The 15,458-nt window shown below is 44.9% G+C and overlaps 1 protein-coding gene across 1 annotated transcript in view; it reads left to right on the top strand.

Moving 5' to 3' along the window:
• The first annotated feature begins 4,973 nt into the window (after nt 1–4,973).
• snta1 (syntrophin, alpha 1) overlaps nt 4,974–15,458 on the top strand; it is a 69,016-nt gene continuing 58,531 nt past the window's right edge. The window contains exon 1 of the mRNA XM_028812392.2: nt 4,974–5,392. Within this exon, the coding sequence (XP_028668225.2) occupies nt 5,089–5,392 (304 nt within the window). The 5' untranslated portion in view covers nt 4,974–5,088. The remainder of the gene's footprint in view (nt 5,393–15,458) is intronic.

Raw genomic sequence — 15,458 nt, 5'->3', positions numbered from 1 at the left:
TCAGTAGCTTGTGAAAGTAAAACATTTACAAGAAACAGAAAAAAACAGGCACCAGCATGGATCTCAAAGGTAAAGCCTAAGAGGCTTTGCCCTGGCGAAGCATCGGGAAATCTGGGTAGAAAACTGTAAACTCATATTCTTACCCAGTGAGACCACGTAACATCTTCATATGTCTCCTAAGATAATTCTGACGACTTTCTGTTGGAATTTTCTCAATGGTGTTAGAGTTTCATAAGAACTCATTACTTGTGAGACCCAATATCTTCAAGCTCACGGGATATAAAAGTGATTTGAACAGAAATAGGATGTTGGGTTACGAAGCTCCCAGGTAACACTCGTATGATTAAATAAAAAGTCCTTTTTTGGTCATTTTATAAAGATCAACATAATACAAGTAGCACTAGAAAAAAACCCAGCAAACTCAACCTATTAGACTAACTCCATGACTGTGAAATATAAAGAGCAAAGAAAAATAAAAATTTGTATAATTACAGTATTCCAGTAAATCTGACATGCATCTTCAGAGGTCTAGAATTTCATAGCTGCAGTGTTGTGGTCTAAAGGCCCATTTGGAAGGTCATATTCACCCTCAATAATTTTCACTACCTCTCATTCGGTGGTCTTTTTTGTATCACTCTGCATTCTGGTCAGATAAAAAGAGAAGACAACAAGAGTTGGAAATCTTAACAAGCAAGTCAAATAAAAGGAAGCACACAGATATCAAGACATAACTGCTTCAGTTGCCATAATGAGCCTCTAACTGACAAAAGGATACTGGAACAAAAAGCTACAAACATCAAAAAGTTGCAAGACTGAACTTGGGAAGCCTGCCGTATACAGTGCTCAAAAAAATGAAGGAAACACTTAAATCACAAATCGAATCTCGATGAACGAAATATTCAAGTGTTAAATCTTAACTGAGTGATACTGTGTAATTCCTTTAATGGAATCTTGGAAAGTGAGAGGATGACTGAGGAGTGGAGAAGAAGTGTACTGGGGATGTGCAGGACTGTAGTAACTACAGGGGGATAAAAAGTTATGGGAAAGAGTAGTGGAAGCTCAGTTAAGAAGTGAGGTGATGATCAGTGAGCAGCAGTGTGGTTTCATGCAAAGAAAGAGCACCACAGATGCAATGTTTGCTCTGAGAATGTTGATGGAGAAGTTTAGAGAAGGCCAGAAGGAGTTGCATTGCGTCTTTGTGGACCTGAACAAAGCATATGATATGGTGCCTCGAGAGGAGCTGTGGTATTGTATGAGGAAGTCAGGAGTGGCAGAGAAGTATGTAAGAGTTGTACAGGATATGTATGAGTGAAGTGTGACAGTGGTGAGGTGGGATTATATCAGGGATCGGCTCTGAGCCCTTTCTTATTTGCAATGGTCATGGATAGGCTGACAGATGAGATTAGACAGGAGTCCCCGTGGACTATGATGTTTGATGATGACATTGGGATCTGTAGAGACAGCAGGGAGCAGGTTGAGGAGACCCGGGAGAGGTGGAGATATGCTCTAGAGAGGAGAGGAGAGGAATGAAGGTCAGTAGGAACAAGTCAGAATACATCTGTGTAAATGAGAGGGAGGTCAGTGGAATGGTGAGGATGCAGGGAGTAGAGTTGACGAAGGTGAATGAGTTTAAATACTTGGGATCAACAGTACAGAGTAATGTGGATTGTGGAAGAGAAGTGAAAAAGAGAGTGCAGGCAGGGTGGAATGGATGGAGAAGAGTGTCAGGAGTAATTTGTGACAGACGGGTATCAGCAGGAGTGAAAGGGAAGGTCTACAGGACGGTAGTGAGACCAGCTATGTTATATGGGTTGGAGACAGTGGCACTGACCAGAAAGCAGGAGACAGAGCTGGAGGTGGCAGAGTTAAAGATGCTAATATTTGCATTGGGTGTGACAAGGATGGACAGGATTAGAAATGAGGACATTTAGAGGGTCGGCTCAGGTTGGGAGACAAAGTCAATGAGGCGAGATTGCGTTGGTTTGGACATGTGCAGAGGAGAGATGCTGAGTATACTGGGAGAAGGGTGCTAAGGATAGAGCTGCCAGGGAAGAGGAGAAGAGGAAGGCCTAAGAGAAGGTTTATGGATGTGGTGAGAGAGGACATGCAGGTGATGGGTGTAACAGAACAAGATGGAGAGGACAGAAAGATATGGAAGAAGATGATCTGCTGTGGCAACCCCTAACAGGAGCAGCTGAAAGAAGAAGAAGATGACTGTGTAATTCCTTGAGAACAAAATGACGGAACGGTCAATGGAAACCAACATCACCAACACCAAAAATCAACGTCAAAAACTGAAATCACAGTCTGATCCAACTTATGTGAATTATATATACACATACTGTAAATGAACTACCGGTCAAAAATTTTAGAACACCTAAGTTTTAGTGAAGAGGAGACTAGCGGCTGCAGGTTTGACAGGGCAAGTGGCAATAGGAAAGCCATTCCTTTTAAGGACACAACAGGGCCTTGAAACCGAGATTTGTTTTTTTCGACCTGTACTGTTAAGCCTGTGCTTCAAACTGTTGTGCTGTGATGGGTTTGTCATGCAAGCTGGTGACCCTCAGAAACTTGTCTTCTGATTGGCTGGTGACTTTGGCTCTGCCAGATCTCTTCCTGTTGGTTTCATGTACTGTAGTTTCCAAATGTGCATTGTGTAAGACACCACTGTATTCACTGACACTTTGATTTTTTTTTTTTTTTGCAGTTTCTCTAAATTAAGGGCCTATACTTCTAAGGATCATAACGCTCTGTCTCATTTCATTTGTTAATTGCCATTATCACTGGAATATTATCCAAGTAGTACTTCAGAGATTGTAATAAAACAGTCTGTTCGAACTCTGCTTGAAGACAGACAGAGGGTTTTGAAGTAATCAACAGAAGTTGGGACACCTGTGCAAACTGCTTGCTTCAACTTGCAAGGCTTCATTTAATTACTGCATAACATCTGTACTGCGGTGGGTTGGCACCCTGCCTGGGATTGGTTCCTGCTTTGCGCCCTGTGTTGGCTGGGATTGGCTCCAGCATACCCCCGTGACCCTGTGTTCGGATTCAGCGGGTTGGAAAATGGATGGATGGATAACATCTGTAAGTTGTAACCTATTTGTTATTCCCTGATGAAGGCCTATATTTGCTAACCTAAATTTTAAATTTAAACCAAGTTCACCATTTTATGTCATTCATTGCATTTCAGCTGATTAAATTGGAAATAAAACTGGGAAAACTGAGGTATTCTAAACCTTTTGACCAGTAGTATACATACTGTACATACAAGCGTGGCATCTCATAGTTTCTGGTGAAGGGAAACACGGGGGAAGACTGAGGGTGTGACACAACATCTTACCTTTTCACTTAGAGAGGAGGAGAACTCCTGAGAAGATATGTGACATCACTTAAAATTGAATCTTACCTGGAAATTAGTGTTCAGATCTTGCAAGGAATAAAAATAAAGGACAGGAGCAGTTAGTACAAGAGAAATTCTGGAAATGGAAATTAGGTCAATGTCTTGTGTCGTCTGAATTTATAATAAAATTAGGGTTGAGTGGGAGAATCTGATTACGCCATTTCTGCTTCACACTCTGATACAGTAATCCAATTTTATGTTACCATTTGTGACTGTTCCAAATGTCTTCCTTTTAAAAATTAAGGAATAGGGGGAAGGTTACAAAAACATTTCTGCAGCTTTGAAGGGCCCAGCAGGGGTCGCTTACCCTGAGGTCTGAATGTGGATCCCAATTCCCCAGTTCAATGACAAGGGACACTATGCTGTAAAAATCGCACCATCCTTCAGATGAGACATAAAACTAACTCTCTGTGGTCACTGAAATCCCTGGGCATCCCTCATAAAGAGCTGGGTGTATCCCAATGCTAAATTACCAACCACGGCCTGGTCATTCTCACCCCTTCACCACCTAATGTGTGCAGGGCCATCTTAACGCATGGGCACGCTTGGCAGTCGCCGGAGGGCCCATGAGCATAGGGGCCCCATACTAATCTATGTATGCTGTGACTTGCTGAGTGGTTGTGTAGGTAGGGGGCCTAGTGCACTGATTTGCCAGGGGGTCTATAACACTGTTACGACTGCCCTGTGTGGCAAATGTACTGGCGCAAAATGGCTGCCATCACCTCATCCAGGTGGAATGCTACACATTAGTGATGGCTTCACTGTGTAAAGCACAACATAAATGTTGAGAATAATTAAGAAGCGTAGCACAATTGGACAAGATATGTTATTCTGCTTCCATTAAATTCCTTGCGATAGAATAGTGGGGTGAATTTTTTTTTTATTGTTAAAAATGAAAGAGTCAACGCATCTGATTTTTTTTTTTTTTTTAATTCAATGATGCAGTAAAACGGCTGTGCACATTCAGGGGGACAGCATGCCAGAAGGCTGATGGCGGCCACCCTTGGAGACTCGGCTGAAAGTTCAGCACAAGTGCAGACAGCTACAAAGTGTGCTTTGCATACAAATCTGCAGGCACAACTTTCAGGTCCGACTTGTGCAAAGGCGCCCTGATTTACTTCGCAGGTTTGAATGATCCTCTCGGATCGCGATCGGGGTGGTCAGCGCACTTGGGAAAGCAAAAACAGAAATACTGTATGAGGGGACCTTTCAGAATGAAGCACAATGTGCGGGCGACAATTACAAGTGAAAGGCTGAAGCACAATCTGACAACTTTATGGGGAAAAAAAAAAAGGTGAACCGAAAAGTTGAGGATCAGAAATAAACCGTTTACCGTCCGTTTCATTATAATAAAAGAGTCGGTAGGGGGGGTTAAACCGAGAGAGGCACCCACGTAACATTCATGTGCCAAACTTGGGCAAGAAGCCAGCGCGTTGTGCAGAATGAAGCGCAGCGTGGGAAGGCTCAGAACAGCGGGAGAGATCTGGGGGAGGGGAGGGGAGGACTCCGCCGTGCCCTGGCATCTCACCCGCGCGCGCCCGCCCCCCAAGCCCCGTCCCACACGGCGCAGCCCCCCTCACGCTCGCTCCCTCACTCTGCCAGGCCAGTGTGGCGAGCGGCAGCGCACTCACTCACCCACGTACTTACTTACTTACTCGCTCAGTCACTCCAGGAATGTTCTGAACATGGCTGCCGGCATGAAAGCGCACAAGAGCGGGCTGCTGGAGCTCCGGACCACCGCTGACCGCTGGGTGCGGGTTCTCGCCAGCCTCAGCGAAGAGACTCTAACGGTGAGTCCGGAGAAAGGCACTACAGAACCGCCGGTGAGCAGCAGCAGCAGCGGCAGTCCCGCCGCAACAGCGGGGACAGTGAACGGGGAAGCTGCACACTCGGGCTCGAGCTCTCCGATCCCCGACTCGATAGCCAACTCCAAGCGCACCGTGAGAGTCGTCAAGCAGGATGTCGGAGGGCTGGGAATCAGCATTAAAGGTAAGAGAGCTGCGAGTCGGAGGTGTGCCGCTGTCAAGAAAAACAACGTGCGGAGCGGGCGACGCGTCAACCGGTCGAAAACCGCCAAGAAGGGCAGGGGTGGGAAAAAAAAAATATGTGTGAGAAGCACGGCTTCCCGCCAGCGGGAACGGGAACGCGAAGGTGAAGCACGATTTCGCGGGCGCGGGTGAAGTCGTCGTGCGCCTCTCGTCTCATTCTGGAGTGACGGACGAGTCGCGGTTAAGCCGCCCACCACCATGTCACCTGATTCTGGATTGAGCCGCCTGGAGATACAGCGCTTGTTTTACCAGCTGCCTCGGAAGCACTTTAAATATCGAAAGTCGTTTTTTTTTTGTTTTTGCAAACGTGCGGTAGAAGTATTACATGTTTGGCGTGGAAACAAACTTCCATCCTACACGATCGGGATCGGAGCGGCACAGCGCACTTCGTTCACCTCCCATGTGAGTCCAATGCGGTGATTTTGTTGTTTTCTTTTTAACTATTGATATTTTTAAGTGTCTGCGATACGATCCTGACTTGTGAGAATAGCCTCCTAAGAGTAAATTCAATATTGAATCGAACCTGTCAGCATGGCGAAGCGGTCTGCCTTAGAGGCAGGTTGCTGTCAAACTCCGATCTTTGGGGTCTCCGTGTCCTTCGTTCCAGTCACCTTCCTAATTAGAAACCAATTACTGCTGTATGGAGCAGACATGTTTTGCCTGTCGTTTAATTGTCTGTCTTTTGTAAGGTTTCTTAGACTGACCTATCACAACCACAAATACTAACCTTAAAGTTAGTGGGTGTGGAGCATAGCTGCCTATAGGGCCGTGGTGTTAATGTCTCCTTTGGGTGCCTAATGTTAAAAACGAAAATCCGATTTGCGTCACGATGACAGAAAAGGATACTAGCCGTCCGTTTAGTAAACAAGAACCGATTCTCTACTCCAAACCACAGCTCTCCAGGGGCGCATCAACTATGAAGCTTAAACTTCAGGGCCCTCAATCCCTGTAACTTTAGTCCACATTGCATACAAGTTTTGGGTGTTTACTGTATGAGAAGGGTTTTTATAAAACTGCTACATATAATGCTTATATTTGTGGGGATCTGTCGTGGAACAAACCCTTTGAAGAAGATTAACGTGGCTACCCAGACCTCAGTGCTGGTTACAAAGGAGCCCTCATGACAGTTCAAGCTTAAGGTCCCCCACTGGGGCTGTCAAACTCAGATACTGGACGGCTGTCGGTTTATGTTTCAGCCACATTCTCAATTGGCAACAAGGCTATTGCGAATTGAAAAAATACATATTTTTAATATACCTTTTTTTAGTCTTCGAGGGGAAGTTGTTTTTTCGTATTACCCTTGGTGGTCAGAACACAGAGTCAGCCATTGCACAGCAGCCCCTGGAGCAATTTTCAGGTTAGGGGGCCCAACAGAGTAGGATCCTTTCCAGCAGTAGCAGGATTTGAACAGGCAGCCTTCCCGATAACAGCACAGAGCCACCACTCCACACATACCATGCTTTGATCATGATTGACTTGTCTCCCCCCCCCCCCCCCCTTAAACAGTAAGGAGGTACAAAGGAAGCCAACAGACAGGCAACAATCTCAAGGGTCTCAAATAGTCCTTGAGGGCCACCACTTTAACTAATTTCCAATTTCTGGTCTATCGTGGGACAACCCCATTGAAGAAGATAACCGTGATTACCCAGCCCTCATTACTGGTAGCAAAGGGGGCCCAAAAGTGTAGATCCACCACTGGGGCTATCAAACTTGGATCCTGGAGGGCCACAGGTTTTCATTCCAGCCACTTTCTTAATTAGCAACAAGTTATTGCTGCCAGTTTGAAATAATTTTAAAATAACACACATGAATTAATTATGATTGACTTGCTTAGTTGTTGTGGGCGGCATGGTGGCGCAGTGGTAGCGCTGCTCCCTCGCAGTAAAGAGACCGGGGTTTGCTTCCCGGGACCTCCCTGCGTGGAATTTGCATGTTCTCCTCGTGTCTGCGTAGGTTTCCTCCCACAATCCAAAGACATGCAGGTTCGGTGCATTGGCGATCCTAAATTGTCCCTAGTGTGTGCCTGATGTGTGTATGCGTGTGCCCTGCGATGGGCAGGCGCCCTGCCCGGGGTTTGTTCCTGCCTTGCACCCTGTGCTGGCTGGGATTGGCTCCAGCGGACCCCCGTGACCCTGTATTAGGATATAGCGGGTTGGATAATGGATGGATGCTTACTTGTTTTTCTTTTCTTAAACAATAAGGAGATAGAAAGCAAGCCGACAGATGAGCAACAATCTCGGGGGTTTCAAACAGTCCTTGAGGGCCACCAACTAATTTCCTGTTTTTTTAAATTTTTTAACAATTTGTGGTCTGTTGTGGGTCAACCTCACTGAAGAAGATATCTGCGGTCACCCAGACCTTGTTGCTAGTTACAAAGGGGCCCCCAAAACAGTTTAAGTTTCAGGACCCCCAAAAATGTAGGTCTGTCACCGGGGCTATCAAACCCAGATCCTGAAGGGCTGCAGGTTTTCATTCCAGCCCCTTTCTTACTTAGCAACGAGTTACTGTTGCTATAATTTAACATAACACACATGTATTGATTATGATTGACTTGCTAATTTTTAATTTATTTATTTTTAGTTATACAAAGCAAGCCAACAGATGACCAACACACTCAGGGGGTCTCAAACAGTCCTTGAGGGACACCATTTTCACTCCAACTAAGCTATCAATGAAGCACATTGCTTCATTTTATGGCGGGTTAGCGTTCTCATTCTGCCGCACCTTCATTTCCAAAACTGATTTTCTGTTTTATCACCATCTAAATATTTAGTGCCCAAAGGCAGATCATTATGTAATTAATTAGTTAATCACATTTATATTTCGCAAACCTTCATTTTTGGCTATTGAGGTATTTTGTTTAGGCGGATATTGTATAAAGGATACGGGTGCTAATGACATCTAAGTGAGTCTAGTCATCTTTTGGCTCACTTTGCATCCCATTATTGTTTGGCTGCTTGTTAAAGAAAAAATGTAGTAATTATAATGGACGTCCGTTAAAGTCAAGGCAGTATAGTGTGTTCCATTGTCATTAGTGATGGGTTATTAATGGAGAAGGTGAAAATTTGCAGCAACTGTGACCCTCTAGGAACTGAGTTTGACCTCCCTGTTGTATGCAGTCATTTGCACATACTTGCCGGTGGTGGCTTTGTAGCATACGAGTTAGCACCGCTGCATTAAAACTACAGTGGCCAGGGTTCGAATTTGTGGACTGTGGACACTTTGTCCATGGCTGCTTGGATTTTCTGCCCATATCAAGCCAACTGGTTAACTTTTTACTCCAAACCAGGGCTGTCAAACTCAGATATTGGAGGGCCTCAGTGTCTTCAAGTTTTTCGTTCCAGCAGCTTCCCTAATTAGTAACCAATGACTGCTACTAATGGAGTAGACATGTTTTGCCTGACGTTTAATTGGCTTCCTTTGTAAGGTTTAAAACTCTTTTTTGTTTTTTTCAGATTCTATCCATTCACTAGCTGAGTACCTGGCGTTGCCTGGTCTTTTGTTATCAAAACAAATGATACACTTAATTAAAATAGCAAAGTTTAAAAATAGCTAAAGGAAAGTAATAAACACTTTATCAAACACGTTAATAGACAAATACAAACAAAAATGTTACTAAACTCGCAAGTCCCAACTGAAATCACATTCACTGATAAACTGAAAAAGTCACCGAAGTTTGTTCGTAGCCGATTTTCATTTGTTCATTCATCAATCCATTCCCACGACCCACCTCCCACCCTACCCAGAAAGGGGGTGGGTTAGGGTTGATTTCACTCTACAGTATTTTTAGTCGACCAATGAGAAACAGGTGTACCAAGTTTCATCAAAATCGTTCGGAAGTGTTGCTGGAACAAACGCACACAGACATACAGTACATTGACTTCCATCCATCCATTTTCCAACCCGCTGAATCCGAACACAGGGTCACAGGGGTCTGCTGGAGCCAATCCCAGCCAACACAGGGCACAAGGCAGGAAACAATCCTGGGCAGGGTGCCAACCCACCACAGGACACACACAAACACACCCACACACCAAGCACACACTAGGGCCAATTTAGAATCGCCAATCCACCTAACCTGCATGTCTTTGGAATGTGGGAGGAAACCGGAGCGCCCGGAGGAAACCCACGCAGACACGGGGAGAACATGCAAACTCCACGCAGGGAGGACCCGGGAATCGAACCCAGGTCCCCAGATCTCCCAACTGCGAGGCAGCAGCGCTACCCACTGCGCCACCGTGCCGCCGTACATTGACTTTTACATGTATATATAGATTAATTATCCAGACCTGCTTCTTCCTAAGCTGGCTTGCGGGGAAGCTGGAACCTATCCCATTAAGGCAGAAACCATCCTTGGACAGGGTAAACACACATACACTGGGGCCAGTTTGGTATCAGTAATCCACTCAAGAAACCAGAGTGCCTGGAGGAAACCAAAGCAGACATGAGGAGAGCATGCAAGTTCCATGCAGGGAGGACCCGGGATGTGAACCACGGCCTGTTTAATGTGAGGCAGTAAGTGCTGTCACTGCACCACCGCGCTGCTCCAGCCATTTACTAGTGAGATATGTAAAGCAAGTTGACAACTGGCCAGCTCACTTGATCCCATTTACTCCGATGTGCCCATCAGATACTTTTTGTTTTGATAAACATTTGAAAAGATAAAGTGAATCAATTCAGCATTATTGTGGTTTGTCAGCAGGTTTCACAGAGAGAGACCACAAAGCCAGTCAGTCAGTCATAATCCAACCTGCTATATCCTAACACAGGGTCACGGAGGTCTGCTGGAGCCAATCCCAGCCAACACAGGGTGCAAGGCAGGAAACAAACCCCGGGCAGGGCGCCAGCCCACCGCAGGGCATACACACACACCCCAAGCACACACTAGGGACAATTTAGGATCGCCAACGCACCTAACCTGCATGTCTTTGGATTGTGGGAGGAAACCCATGTAGACACGGGGAGAACATGCAAACTCCATGCAGGGAGGACCCGGGAAGTGACCCCAGGTCTCCTTACTGCACCACCGTGAGACCACAAAGAAAACATTAAAATCCCATCTCAAAGAACACCGCCATCAGACATAAAAATGGGCACAAGTAAATAAAATATGGCAGTAAGCATAATGCGTATCTTGTAACATCCGATTCTGCGTGTTGTACGTTAAAAAAACAAACACAAACCGACATTAAGACTTGACCAATGGCTGATACAAATGCCATCTGTTCCTGCTATGATTTAAGCCTGTAGAAGTTTATTAAAGTTGAAGATTAATAGCCATTAAGATGAAGGAGTATTTGAATCGGTTGCTTTTTATCTTGGTGACCTGATGGCAACAACTGGAATTAAGAGTCTAGTGGGTGAGGCCCGTCTGTTTTCTGTAATACTTGCTTAAAAAACAGATCTGCCTGTTGAAAACTTATTTTACTGCTGCATTTTAAAATTTGTTTTAATCTGTTGTTGTTGCTGACATTAAGATTTCCATACCGGGCCAGCAGAACATAAGTGAAGACCCAACACAAGATTTATTAAAGACTGCCATATTGTTAGGACTCTGATTAAAAAGACGTGATTTCAGTAAGCAGATGTCCGATTAGGTGACTTCTGGCTGTGGGGTATGTCGGATTTGCCGACTGCAGTTGCTTAGCTTGTCGCTGAGCCATTTACAACTGTAAATCTCTGGGCACATCAAATTGGCGACTGCGCATGCAGACTTTCTAGCACCGTTGTTGTTCTTGACGCCTTTTCTGACAGCCAGTATTGTCCTGCGTGACGGAGTGGGCGCTGTATGAAGGGTTAATAGGTACAATGAGTTCCGCTGCAATCTTTTCCCTTTCTTTCGTTTTTACATGCTGTTGTGGATCACAAGCCACAAGACGTCTGATAGACAAGCTTCTCTTCTGTTTGTGAGGTCTAAAACTCCTGCATTATGACCGTTCATTCGTTTTCAGTTCTCTCATGCACAACGAGCCTGTCCCTTCGACTACAGACAAAACCAAACCTGTTTGAACTTGCAGGAGTGAGTCGCTGGGTATGTCACATTGGGCGACGGGCCTTCGTGGGAGTGCACAGTTGACTGGGAAAGTCAAGTAATGTGGCCTTACTGTTAGACAGAGGAGAGGCACTGTTATCTCTTTCTGCAGATTGCTTCTGTATTTTCTTTAATAGTCAGTTTTGAGTCTGTGAGAGTCTCCAGATATTTATGTTTCAATAGTCTCTACTGCCTTGTCCTTGATGGTTGTTTCTTGTAGGCAAATGGTGTTTCTTCTAAAAATGATTGTTAGTTCCTTAGTTTTTGTAACGCCTTAGCATCTAACGAAATCATCTACCACTGGGCCATGACACCCACATTAAGTAGGCTTGCAATCACCGCGTCATTAGCAAATCAAATTTACAACAACAGCCGTCAGTGTGGAGAATCTACAAAAGAGCTTAACCCTTTCGGCCCTGACATCCTATCGCTAGTACATCTATTTGCAGCCGTTTTTGTAAAGTGCAGGTATGTTTGCAGCCGTTGGAACCGGGCGTGCTGGAGAGACTGGTAAACAGTCTGCGAAACAAAGTAGTAATGAAGTATTTGGCAGCTATTGTATAATAACTTCCTGTGGACTCCTTTGGTACTGTGTCTCACCGGAAAATGCTTGACTTTGTGTCGAATGAGCGGTTGCTCATGGAGTCCTGAATGAGGCACATGACCTGCATTGTGAGGGAGCATCAGTTACGGCACTACGGCCATGTGGCGCGTTTCCCCGAAGGTGATCCGGCTGATAAGGTCTTCACTGTTGGGGACCCGAGTGGCCGGACCAGGCCAAGGGTAACCACATAACACCTGGCAGCGGCAGATAGAGGGTCATTTCCAGAGGGTGGGACTGGACCGCGTGTCTTCCTGGGGGGTTGCCAACCGGGATCCCGAGTTGTTTCGTTGTGTGGTGGGTGCGACAACGCTCTGTACCACTGCATGCTCCCGAACTTAACTTGACTAGACACCCCAAAGGTAGAATATTTCGCAAAATAATTTTTCCCATAAAAACAGAAAATCCAGGGCCGTAAGGGTTAAAGAGCACATTCCCGAGAGGACCCTGAAAATGAAGACAGCATCTTAGACAGACCACCACTTACTTTTGAGTTGTTTTTGTTGTTGCTGACCGAGGGGATATACCCGTTACAGGGAAATTGTTGGGCACCAACCTGGTTGGCTCCTTTAATATTTTTAAAGTACTTGAACTGAATCAGGTGCTCAGTGGCGCGTCAAATAAGCCAAAATGAAAAGCAGGTTAACTACACAAATAAAGAAGAAGATTTTCAGTCTTTTCTCGGGTGTATCAAGTTCAGGTAGGAACTCCAGTCGTCGGTGTGCTCTCTCCAGAATGAGACACAGATTGCCAGGAGCGTCGTTCTCACTTTTAAAATCAGAGGGCCGAGTCAGTTTCTCTTCATGGGTGGTTTCTCGGTGCTGTGGGATAAAGGGAGATGTTAACATCAGCAGCAGTGTTCCCTCATGTCCTGGAGTGGCGGTACTTTTCTCAGATGAGTTCGGGAAGGCAAACCTTAGACACTCAGGCGTGACATTGTTAAAAAGTCAGTCAGCCGCTGAGTCCAAATTAAAATCTTTAGTAAGTGTCTCTGTGCAAGAAGGTTGGGCTGGATGGTATTAAAAGCTGATGAGAAGTCTGCTTTGGTCGTCAGAACTTTTGAGTGTTGCCCTCAGAAAAGAAAGGGAAACTTTTTTTGCGGCACTTATAAGCCATATAACGAATTAATGTGTCATTAAAGGCAAGCATTGCCTTTTAGTTAAGAAGTTTGAGACCCCCAAGTTAGCTCTTCATCTGTTGGCCCACTTTTTATGTTGTTGCTTAGGAGAAAAAAGAAACGATTAAAAGAGTTTTGGATTAAAAAAAAATGCAAATTAAAAATAAGACAAAGCAGCATGAATTGGTTATTAGTCAAGAAGATGGGGGAAAGCCCAGATCCCTGCTTTAAGCTGATCAGGTCCAGAGCTTATTTTTTTTATTGTGACCCGATGAGACCACCAGAGGCTCAGACTCCCTGCCACCATATAGTTAAATTAAGCAAGCGTAGTAAATGAGTGGATACGTGAGTGGGCCTTTCTGTGGTGGCTTATGGCCGTGATGCTCCAGAGCCATCTCATGGAGTAGATGAGCTTACAAAACTGATGTATTGAACCTGTCTGCACAAATTATTCCTTTAGTTGGGTTGTCTCTTAAAATGTACTGCAAAAACTGCTCTACTCTGCTTTTCTTCACATAACAATAGCGCTTGTGTTGCCACAGAGTTAAGAATACTCTAAATTATACTCCATAAAAATGGTAATAAACAAAAACAAAGAGTCCTTTTGTGAAGATCATATTATCGCAGAAGATCCGAGGACGTTTATCTTTTATTTTTTGGAAGTGTGTGGATGTCCCTCGTTAATCCTCAGGCACACGCCTGTTTACCCAATAGATCAGTAGCTGAATTATTTTCCTCTTACATCATCTGTAGTTCTTCTGCATTATTTACATTGGAAAACATTCAGATCTGCCTTTTTTTTGCATTGTATGTAGCTGCTCTCATAGAGGTGCTTAATAAAGAAAAAAAAATGAAAGAGTACAGTTCAAAGTAAAAAAAAAAAAACAAAGTGTAAAATCATTTGATAGATAATTAATTGTAGTGAAGTAACTTGGCAGAGCTTATCTAAGGAAACTCGAACTGATAGAAAGTTGGAGCACTTTGTTTGGCAGCATGAACTGACAGTGAAGTAGAATCCAACCCGGTAGAGCGCAGGCAGAAGACTCCGATTTGAAAAATAATACTTCAGGAAGAAACAACGGCGGATTGTGGAGCTCGATTTGAATGTGAATATACAGAGCGCTTCACCGACAGAACTTCAAAAGATAAACGCGTGTTTACTCGGTGGCAAGATGTGCCTTTTGAAAAGTGCAAAGGCTGGTGTCCAAGAATCTGAAGTGTTTGGCAGGCTGAGACGAGGCCAAACACAAAGTGACAGGTAATCATGGAGAGCTGGAAGTTACAGCTTTGTACTTTTAGTAGCAGAGCTCTTGATTAGATTTGTATGTTTGGAGAGGTCCTGATTTCTGGGTGCTTGGGACAGATAAGAGCGGAGCACACGTCAAGCCGGCAGCACACGTCAAGTGTTTCAGTTGCCACTACAGCCTAAAATCTGTGCGACACTAAGTATGATGTTCAGAAAAGTGCTGCTGCTGATAAATAACATTTTAGAATAAGCATTTTAAATTGAGGAAGTGGATTCTCTTCCCTCTTTTTCGATTCTGTCTATCTTTATTTATGTATTTATTTACATATTTTTACTCTTATTAAAGTGCCACTCTGCTGACCTAGCTCTCTTTCTCATGGGTTGGGGGCGATTTGCTTCAAACCAGTTTTGTTAAACTTGACTTGCATGCAGGGCTGTGGAGTCGGGGTCGAGGAGTCGGAGACAATTTTGGGTACCTGGAGTCGGAGTCGGCAAAAATGTACAGACTCCAACTCCTAATAAATTTAAATTGTAATGAAAAAAAAAATACAGCAAGTTCCAATGTCCCATTTCACAAACATCCATCCATCCAGTTTCCAACCCGCTGAATCCGAACACAGGGTCACGGGGGTCTGCTGGAGCCAATCCCAGCCAACACAGGGCACAAGGCAGGAAACAATCCCGGGCAGGGTGCCAACCCACCGCAGGACACACACAAACACACCCACACACCAAGCACACACTAAGGCCAATTTAGAATCACCAATCCACCTAACCTGCATGTCTTTGGACTGTGGGAGGAAACCGGAGTGCCCGGAGGAAACCCACGCAGACACGGGGAGAACATGCAAACTCCACGCAGGGAGGACCCGGGAAGTGAACCCAGGTCCCCAGATCACCCAACTGCGAGGCAGCAGCGCTACCCACTGCGCCACCGTGCCGCCCATTTCACAAACACTAGTCCTAATTAAATACTTCTGTGATATAAGAGTAACGCCGAGTGTATAGTTGT

This window comes from Erpetoichthys calabaricus, chromosome 10 (assembly GCF_900747795.2).
Source record: "Erpetoichthys calabaricus chromosome 10, fErpCal1.3, whole genome shotgun sequence".
In the NCBI taxonomy this organism is placed as follows: domain Eukaryota; kingdom Metazoa; phylum Chordata; class Cladistia; order Polypteriformes; family Polypteridae; genus Erpetoichthys; species Erpetoichthys calabaricus.
This window is presented reverse-complemented; position numbering and strand designations above follow the sequence as displayed.